At 43.8% G+C, this 10,713-nt stretch overlaps 1 protein-coding gene across 2 annotated transcripts in view; it reads right to left on the reverse strand.

The window, feature by feature from the left end:
• Nucleotides 1-10,081, reverse strand: part of SEC63 (SEC63 homolog, protein translocation regulator) — a 65,098-nt gene extending 55,017 nt beyond the window's left edge. Inside the window, exon 1 of one of the 2 annotated variants that reach the window (XR_012628104.1) lies at nucleotides 9,755-10,081. Coding sequence is in view for 1 of the 2 variants with exons in the window: in XM_074862230.1 (XP_074718331.1) it covers nucleotides 9,755-9,878 (124 nt within the window). In the remaining variant the exon portion in view is untranslated. The remainder of the gene's footprint in view (nucleotides 1-9,754) is intronic. The other variant, XM_074862230.1, reaches the window with a different exon arrangement.
• Nucleotides 10,082-10,713: the final 632 nt, after the last annotated feature.

Genomic DNA, 10,713 nt, shown 5'->3' on the forward strand with positions numbered 1-10,713 from the left:
TACTAACTTTCAAGCTACATCACCTAAATTATCAACTTTATAGTAGGGCTGGACCTACGAGTACATCAACAAAACTGCAATGGAATCTGAATAGAAAACTGGCCATTTTAACATGGAATGACACCCACATGAGTCAAGGCTAACAATTTTAACCATAGAACGGTTTGGGTTGGAAGGGACCTTAAAGATCACCTAGTTCCAACTCCCCTGCCATGGGCAGGGACACCTTCCACTAGACCAGGTTGCTCAAAGCCTCATCCAACCTGGGCTTGAACACTTCCAGGGAGGGGACATCCACCACTTCTCTGGGAAACCTGTTCCATGTCTCATCACCCTCATCATAAGAAATTTCTTCCTTATATCTAATCTAAATCTTACCTCTTTCAGTTTAAAACCATTACCCCTCTCCTATCCCTACACTCCCTGATAAAGAGTCTCTCCCCATCTTTCCTGTAGGCCCCCCTGAAGTACTGGAAGGCTGCTATAAGGTCTCCCTGGAGCCTTCTCTTTTCCAGGCTGAACAACCCCAGCTCTCTCAGCCTGTCTTCCAGCCCCCTGGTCATCCTCATGGCCCTCCTCTTGACCCACTTGAGAACGGACGTTTACATGAAATCAGTAACAGCGCTGGGCTCCAAGACTTACACATCCTTGATTATTAGCTTTATTTTATCAATTTGGTGTGGGGAGGAAACCAGAACACATTCAGTCCAAAACAAATGTATACAACAGTCACTTAGCATACCACCAATCACTAAAAATGCCTGTATTCAGTATTGTTCTGATGCACACCTTGAAGAAACTATAATAAAGGACAGAATTAGTGGACACAGGGGTAAGTGCCATACATTCATTTATCATCAGTGGGGCTTTTGTAAAGGGAAATTGAACTTTACAAACTTGAGTCCTCTAAAGGAAGTAAATGTATGGAAGAAGAGGTCCTACTGATAGTCTGTGGTTTTCAAAAGGCTTTTGAAAGGTTCCCCTTAAAAGTCTTTCATGACAACCATTTAACTATTGCAAAAATAAATGTGACTAGAAGACAGAGTGAATGGCCAATTCTCACAGCAGAAGGAAATCACCAGGAGTTCTGCAGGAATCGCTGCTGGAACTATGATACTCACATTTCACCAAGTAGCAACCTGGGTAAAGGGGTGACCAGTAAAATAAAGCTTCTGGACAGTATTAACTTATTCTGGGTAGCAAGTGCTTCCTGAAGAATTGTAAAGATCAAGTAAGTGGACTACAGAATGGCACAAGGAATTCAGGGTATGAAAATGTAAAGACCAATAGGGGCTATTCTAATTTTATATATGTAAGGATGACCTTGGGGCTGACCATTACTTCTCAGGAATGTGATCTCTGTGGTGTGAGAAACTGTTCCACAAAAACCTCAGCTGAATGCATATTCGTTTAAAAAGCAAACCAGATGTTTAAAGCATTCCTGTGAGGAAAGGAAGAGAACATTATTCCACCACATAAGCTTAAGGTATGTACAACCTTGAGTATGATGCACAGTCCTAGTCCCCACCTTTCAAAGAGGGCAACTAGAAAACATTCAATTAAGGTGAACAAGGGCCAAACATATGAGAAGATTTATGTCCGAAATATAAGCTGCACATCTTTCATCTAGGAGAGAGAAAAGTGCAAGGAGAGGTAACAGAAGGCTGTAAAAAACCTAAGTGACAGCCAGGATTGAATGTTTACTGCCTCTTTCAGTAGAGCAAATAAGGATTGTCAAATAAAATCAGAAGCAGATGCAAAACAAAGGCAATTATTTGCAGTGTGGGCAGCAGAGCGGGTGAACTCCTTGCCATAGGATGGTATGAACGCTATGCTGAAAGAGTAATTGAACTGAAAACCACTGGAAACTGGGAGAGTATGCAAAGGAAGCACCATTTATGCTTGTCCTGTTATTCCCTAAGGTATACACTTTTGTAATATCATGTAAAGACGACATTTGACCTGACACAGCTTTTGTTTCTGAAAAAAAAACCCAATGGTATTTCAAACTTTATTGGTAAGCTTTTGTAGAAGTCACAATGCTAGCAAATATCCTAGTTTCAAACAGTTCAACAAGCCAAACAAGGAAAAGGCATCTTTTGAATCTAAAATGCATCACCTCCAGCAGACGTATATTTAGAATGCTTATAAGTAATTTTCTGTACAAGGGAAATATTAAGTGAAAATCTGAAAACGCCTCTTCACTCTTCTCAATTGTACACTTATTTAAAAACTGGTGCAGACACAAATCTTTCTGCTCAGGAAAGAAATGAAGTACCTATTTTGGGCTTCTCCCTACTCTTGCTATGGACCAGCCAGCACAACCTCCCTCACCATAAAATGGAGGCACACGTGTGTCAAGTGAGGGAAAAGACTATAAAAAATCCCTCAGTGGGAGAAGGCAGCACCGCAGGGTGAAATGACACAGCAGCAGCCCCACTCTAGACTTGTTTAAATTGCTGCAGATCTGCACCCTTCTTCACAGGTATGAATTTGAAGAAAAAAAAGCCACCCCCCAAAAAACCCACCCCAAAATCCTCACTTTGGAATTGCTGTTGATCTCATTCCTTGTCATTTACCTTGATCCTCTCTCAAATTCCTGCTCCTCCTGCAAGAATGGTTTAGCTGCTCATGAAACCACAACTGAACCATCACACTTTAACCTTGAATATATCAGGTTAAATAGCACTAACTTGAATTCTCTAGTATGTAGCCTGTACATCTTGGTAGTTCAATGTCCTCTACATGAGTAGTCAAAATATCCTTGCAGCAAGTAGAAAATTAACAACAAGGTATATAATAAAACTTTCACAATGCTGTTTTAATAGGCTTCCATAACAAAGGTTGAATTTTTTAAAAACAGAAACAGCTTTATTTTCATGTACATGTAATGAGAGATGAAGTTCTTGTAATAGCTTGATCTTTATCTTGCAACAAAAAGCTTTTCAGAATTAAGTGTTCTGGACAGTCTTGAAGCCACTCAACTAATCTCTAACACAGGATTATTAATTTTATTTTACTGCTAGGAGGCTACAATGCTTATAATAAGATTACAATACTTAACAAAAAAGATCCATGAAAAGACATGCCTTTTTTCCAAATAACAGAGCAGTTTGGATAACTCTGTCCAAATGCTTTGTTTCGAAAAGTATTTTTAGGGATAATTGCTAGGCATTACTAATGACATCTCATGATGTTTGCCCTTTCTTCAAATGTTTCTGCAAAAAAACCCTACTGCTTCAAAACAGCAATATAGTAAAAATTAACAAAATAGTATTAAGTATCACCATTATAGTCTATTCTTCCTTTTAATAGTCACCTAGTAAGCTGTATTTTTCTGAACTTGAAATGGTTTAAGTTAACCATAGTACACTCAATCTCTCAATACCTCAAAAAAATCAATTTAGATATAATAACAGTCCTTAAATGCGTAACAGTTTCACCGACTCTCCTCTCACTTCCTGACACAATGCTCAAAGATTGTATTAACAGGAAAGGATAAGCACTTGCACATATGGGCACAAAATGCTTATATTCACAGATATCAAGTTTTCACACCCATGCTCATCCACCACATTAGCATTAGCAATGAGCATGGCATCCTGTGTTTTTATCCTGTCCTTTTATCCTGTCCTTTAACAGCATCCTGTACTTTTATCCTGTACTACCAAATACCAAAATGCTGTGAAATACTTTTGAGGTAAGGTTAATGAGATTTCAATGAGCTGTCAGCAAGGACAAGGGTCACAGTTAACCCACTCCAACCAATCTTATCTCACCAGAGGATTAGAAGCAGCACAGAAGAATTTTATCCCAGAGTGGGAGCAGCAGTATTAGGTAGTACCAAGACGCCCTTCCTCTTCACCAGCTGCTGTAAGGTACAAGTGCTCATCACTCCACTACAGATAAAACCGAAGAAATGCTGCCTGCGTTCCCTACATTGACTTGAGTCACATCCAAGTTGCAGACTCACTGTTTGTCCTTAAGGAGCCAAGTAAACTTATAGCCTCAGTTCCTCTACTTCCATCTTAAAGCAGAGGATTAATACAGATCTCTTAAGACAGCCTCAAGATCTACAGATGAAAAATGCACAAAAAAAAATTAAAGAAACCTTCCTATTTACACTACTACATAAGGATATCCAGTATAGTGGGCAGATATACATAGAAATACAGTTCCTAATACAGCAAACCTTTACAGAAGGACTTTCTCAGGACTTCTATTCAAGGTTTTGAACATGGGTGCCAAGTACTCCCTATCTATAGTAGTATGCAAAAAATACTACTGCTTCAAAATAACAATACAGTGAAAAAGTAACAAAGTAGTATTAATTACCACCATTATATTCTATTCTCCCTTTTAATTGTCACCTAGTAAGCTATATTTTTTAACTATTTCTGTACTTTGCCCAGTCTCAATGCAAAAAGGCTGGACCAGAACGGGTGTTCTCAAACTGCCTATGCTACTTCCTAGTGGCATAGAATCATCACAGATCAGCAGGGAACTGCCTCCTTTAACCAGATTTTTTTCTTTTAAGTTTTTCTTTCTGTTAGCCTAGTGTTCTTCAAGAAAATTTTATCTACATCTCAGAAACATTTGATAAAGGAGGGTGTAGGGGAAAAAGCTTAGTGAGCAAAAGGACAACATATAGCTGGGGGGAGTGGTGGGAACCGATAACAACAAAAAAAAAACCCACCACACACTTTACATGGATTTCTATCACAATGAAAATAAACTGAACAGCTTTTATCCATTTCGTATGAATAGTTTTTGCTAGATACAAAAATGCAGCAGCTCATCTTTTTTCTTTTTTTTTTTCCATTCCTACAGTAGGTTTTTCTGTTCTTACACTTCAAGAAGGAAGATTTATGTTCCAAGCAGAATAGATCCTACAGCCTCTTTTCTCTCAGAGAAGAGACTGCAAGAAAAAAACTTTCATTAATGTTATCCCTGCATTCACAGCTATTATTCTTTGGGGTTTTTGAACTGTTTTCAACATCTTGTTTTGTTCAAGTTACCGTAAAAGACTCAGGATAGAGACTTTTATTCTTTCCAGCAGCTTTGTAACATGAATACCCAGTTCCCTAAAACAGGATAATTTATTTAATGTAGACCTAAATCAACTCAAAAATTGGACAAAATGACAAGCTTTCACAGATACATGTGCTTAACTACAAAGCATATCACAGTCTATGACCACCTGTTTCAGCACAGCTTTCTAATTATGTGTCTCAAATCAGCAGCACAGGTTTAAGTCAAGAAGTACAAAAACTTCAGCACACACATCAGCATTGTGCAACAACTGGCATATTAACCAACTAAATTAACTCACTTCTTGCTCTCCATTTCCTTTCTAGATGCTGATGTTTAATCCACACAAGCCTACACTGAAACTGGTTCAAAGCAAGTCCAACAACAGGAAGATACTTTCATGGGTACATATCCATCCCTAATGGCTGAGAACAAACACCTTTTCTTCAACTCTTACAATTAACTTTTTTTTAAAAAAACAACTTAAAAATTCTCATTTCAGAAAATACTTTTTAGTTAAGAAATTAATCCACATCAGAGTAACTTTTCAGCAATCATATTTTTTGTTCCAAATCAAGAACAGTCCTTGCAATAGTCTTCCTCACAGTAATTATGTTATACCAATATTTATCCAAAACACCAGTAATCCACAAAAAGTATGAGGGTTTTTTTTTAATAACACACATACACACGTTTTAAAGATACAAGTCAAGGATAAACAACATGGCAGTTTCACCATCACCACCACTGAAAGCATCAGTCTTTCCTCCCAGCTCAGTCACATCCTGCACCATCCCAGACATCCACAAACTGAACCCTACCCAGAAACTAATACACATTAAAAGTAACACACAAAAAAACCCACCAAAAATTAGTTTTAGCTCAAAGGAATTTCTTCTTCCAGTCCCTCACACTGCTCAGGTGCTCCATTTGGTACAAGGGAGGGGGAGAAGTACAAGACTTGCTCTGTTAGAGCACTGCTTCATTGAAGCAGATCTGAAACTGCAGCCCAAGACATAAAGCTGAACAATTAAGCTTTTACAAGAGCCTTATTAGCTCTACAGTGAACACCAAGGAGATAAAGTCATTAGGACAAATTCGTTTTACAAAGTCAATTACCTGTTTGCTTGGTTTACCGAAGCTGAGGTAATGAAATTATAGGACAGTTCACAGGTTGGTTACCACACCACAGCAAAACCCTCCCAAATATATTGATCCCTGCTGCAGGCTGTAACAACACTTCATATGGGCTCCTTCAGGATGCCTGGAGAAAGCAGGTTTGGACACCCAAGAAATAAAAGCAGCTCAAATTTTACTCACAACTTGAGAGACAACAAGTTAAATCATGCTGTTCTTCAAGACAGTAGTACTGAAAAGACCTTTCAAAAGCCTATTTAAAAAAAAAAGGGGGGGGGAAATTTTAGTGGCTTGACAAAAAACTACCCTGCTAGAAATCTGATGTTAGGTAACACATTGAGTTTTTTCTAAGTAGTAAAACAGTATAGATATATTGTTACTTTCCAATCTTCACTACAGCAAAAACAAACACCAATGTTTTATATCCCAGATTTTTGGTGCTAAACCTCACCTGCAGAGAGCCCTGAATGTTTTGCAATCTTGCTTCTCTCCTTCTGCTTGCGCTCTCCACTGTATCAAGTACCAGGAATCCATGGCAGTACATTTGTAGAAGGAAACTGCGGGCACCAAAGGCTCGACCTCCCTGCTATAAGCATTCCACTCTTGCTTCAGACTAGCTCTAGTCCGCTCTCACAAAACAATGTGGCTGAAGCTCATCTTCCAAGCTAGTTTTTACCAAAAAAGGAATCTGCTCTGTGTCTTTTGGGTGCTCTAGTTCACACTGCAAAAGGGTCTTTGAAGTGAGGAGAACAGGCACGCGATCTGCTTCAAAAGTTCACTCTGATCCAGTCTTCTCACTCCCAGCAGGCTGAAACAGCTAGCTAGTCCACCTGTAACTCACCAACTCTACCCAGAGCCACAATGGTTACGCTGGACTCTCTAGCACAGGTAGGACAAAACACAATTCCAGAACAAAAATGTTAGTTGGTCCTACAGAAAGAGAGCAGAGGTCTTGACAGATCCTGTTTGGCCCTGCACTGTGCCTCACTGGTTGGAAAACCTGCTCTAAATCAGTATCAAAATAAACATCTCTTATCAAAGTCTAGATATTCCTGCTCATTACAGGAATCAGAAGCTAGCAGTGCTGGAAAATTTCTCTTCTTAAGATACAGGTCATCTCTTAGCTTCCGAAATCACACACATGTGTTTTGGTTTGGTGGTTTTGAGTGAACTATTCTGAAAACAAGAAGTCATGGCTAAACAATCCGTACTTTGCATCATCACAAGGTTTTAATTTATTCCTGAAACCCAGTTCAAATGCTGGAACAGGTACATCTGAATACATACAAAGTTGTGTGAAGACTATTCAGATGATTTTGCTGGAAACGAGTCACACAAGAGCCATACACTTAAAAAACTAGACCACCACAAAGAAACATGGGAGAGCTCCCGTAGTCCTGAATGGGATCTGCACAACACCTCAACTCTTCAGTCAAAAAGAGCCTGCTGAACAGAACTCAACCAGGAGACTGCAGGCACACTATTAAACCATATGCTAAAGATTGGGCTATACTCAACATTTTAAAATCCATTAAGACAATTATGACAATCATTCTTTCATTTCCATTCATTGCCATGGCTGGCAATTTCTCCTTGGTTGACTCATTTTTGTACCAACAGCGTGATAAAATTTACCTTCTGTTTTAGAAAGAATGGCTTGATACAGCTTTGTAAGAATCTAGCACTAATTGCAGAACAATATGCAGCAGGCCCTCCACACACTTGACAAGGCTGGCTAGAGGGAAAGAAGTGAGTAATGTTTAATGGCAGGCCTATTTGGAAACTGGGTACAATCCATATAGTCATATTCCTAAGACAGGTTTTCATTTTCTGCCATTCTGTAAGACTATCTGAAGATCAAATATAAGGCTAGTAAAGCGTTTCCAATTTTGACAGCATTTCTACAGCCTTTCCTGCTTCTGTCAGTCCCTCAACACTGAAGTTAAGAGCACTGGGTATCACTGCTGGCCGTACCATTCTGCACAGCATCTCAATTAAATCACACCAGTTTTCCCAAGAAGCAGCTGCTAAGAACTACGGAGGAAGTAAAACATTATTCAAGAGAAAGAGCGATTTTCTCCCCCACTGCCTCCCACCCTTCACCAGAGCAAAAATAAAACAAAAATCTTGAGTTTTGGAGAAAGGTTAGAGAAGTAAAGTGATCTTCTCTCTCTGATCCCCCGCTCCTTAAAAACAACCCAAAGATTACAAAATGTCTTCAGCAACAGTAACGCCTCCCTCTTGCAACAGTCAGGACACAGAAAGACAAGGCAGAGAAGCGTTTCTTTCCAACAGAAAGAACTAACTCCTCAGCCATACAACAGGTAGTAAGTAACTGGAGGGCAGAGATCAATCCTCCAAAGAGGTTCTCTAGCCAGTGCCCTGTCAGAAGCCACAGGCATGTTTGTCAGCAACCAAGATCGTAAACAGCTATGATTTAGCACCAAAAGAACATTTGTTCTTTTTTTCTACTTTCTCCTTGCTAGAAGGTATAGGAGTAAGTTTTCATTGCTGAGTATTTCTTTTACATATCAAACTAAGTTAAACAGAACCACACAAGCCATTTAAGATGGCATACAAAACCACTAAATAACCACCAGATACTGAACATAAAAAGATGCAGTGAACAAAAGGGATTCTTCTCAGACTGCAAAGCACAAGTGTTCTTAAAAGGTCAGTAGCTTCAGCAATGGGAATCAGCATCAGGCATCCCTGTTCTACTGAACAGTTAGTATCCTGCGTTTAAACACAATTTCTACAGCCTTTTTCATCTCAAAACTGTAGTTAAAAATGTATTCCTGTGCAGCCTATATACCAAAATGCCTTCTCCTTCTGAGACTAGATGGATGAAGGAAAGACAAAGAGCAAAATGACAGTGGAAATGAAATTTAAAAGTATTCAGAAAAACTTTCTAACACTGCTTGGGGCCACAAAACATCATCCCGAGGGGCAGAAGAGAAATCTAGCACTTCGAACATTTAAACCGTGACTTGCCATGGGGAAAAATTAAAGCCCCATTTTCACACTCCCTGTGACCTTACGGCATATAAAAGCAGAACCTGGTAACTTTTCCTCTTTGGCCTCAACTCAATATTTTTTCTTTTCCCACGATGAAAATTTAGGTCATCCGCCCTGAAACACCCCGGGAAGACAAGAAGAACCAAACCAAAACAAAACAAAGCAAAGCATCAGACCCGGGCGCAGCAATGACTCTGCAGGAGCAGAGGCGCGGAGCAGACCGCTCTTTCGGGGAGGCGGGCTCGGACCTTCCCGTTCGCCGTCTGCCCCGGGCACCGCTAAATGGCTGACGGCGACTACACCACCAGCCCGGTGCCCTCCAGAAGCGGCAGCCCCCGGGCTCTCGCTCCGCCGTGCTCCCCGCAGGGCCGGCCGAGCACCCCAGGCGGGGCGGGGCGGAGCGGCGCCGCTGCGGGCCCGGTACGGCCCGGCCCGGGGGCAGGCCCGGCCCGGCCCCGCTCTGCGGGGGCGCGCGGGGGGCGCGCGCCGCCGCCGCCGCCGAAGGGGGGAGGGGACGCCCGTGGCGGCAGGCGGAGGCGCAGGCCGGGCCCGGGTCAGGGCCGCTTACCGGCGTGCTGGTCCCGCGGCCACAGGTAGTAGGTGGCGGGGATGACGATAAGCCCCACGAAGCTAGTGAGGAAGTAGAAGAACGTGTTGCCGCTGTCGTCGTACTGGAACTGCTGCCCCGCCATGGCCGCTTAGCTCAGCGCCGCACCGACCGACCGACCGCCCCCGCCGCTGGCGTCCCCGCTGGCGGCCCAGTCTCGCCGTCCCGGCTCGCGCGGGGCCGAGCCTGCTGCTCCGGGATCCCGCGAGAACGGGCGCTCCCCCTCCCGGGCGCCGCCGCGGAAGGAGACGTGTCACTGTGCAGCCACCATAGCCATTGTGGCGTCACGGGCGGCGCGCGCGCGCACACCCCCCTACCGCCGCCCGGCCGCTGATTGGCTCGCCGAAAGCCCCGCCCTTCACCTTCCGCCGTGCGAGCCGCCTGAGGAGAGGAGAGGCGGGGCGGGAGTAGGGCGGCGGGCGGTCCCGTCCCCGTCCCCGTCCCCGTCCCCGTCCCGAGGGGCGCCGTGACCCCGCCCGGCTCCCGCGGGCGGGTGGCCCAAAGCGATGGCCTGCGGGGAGCGCGGTGCTGGCCCCCGCCTTGCCCCCGGGCCGCAGCATCTTCCCCACAAGATGGCGCCCCTGCCCCGGGGTAGCGCCCCGGCCGCCTCCTGGTGTCCCCTGCCCCCATCCCCGCGCGAAATAGGTGTCCCCGGGAATTGCTGGGGCCTTGAGGCCGGGGAGGGCGCGAGGGGCGCTGGGCGGCGCGCAGAGGAGCTTGTGGGGGCGGTGCTGATCTTAGCACCAGCGCGGGCGAAGCTGGGATCTGCTCTGCGGGGCGGCGGGGCTTTGCGCTGGCCACGGGGCAGAGAGGTCTGCGACGGGGACGGGAGGGGGGAAGGCTACGAGAGGGGGAGGGGATGAAGGTAGAAGCCGGGAAGCAGCATTCAGGGAGTAAATAAGGGACCAGAAGGCACAGTG

Source organism: Strix uralensis, chromosome 3 (genome assembly GCF_047716275.1).
Source record: "Strix uralensis isolate ZFMK-TIS-50842 chromosome 3, bStrUra1, whole genome shotgun sequence".
Classification (NCBI taxonomy): Eukaryota; Metazoa; Chordata; class Aves; order Strigiformes; family Strigidae; genus Strix; species Strix uralensis.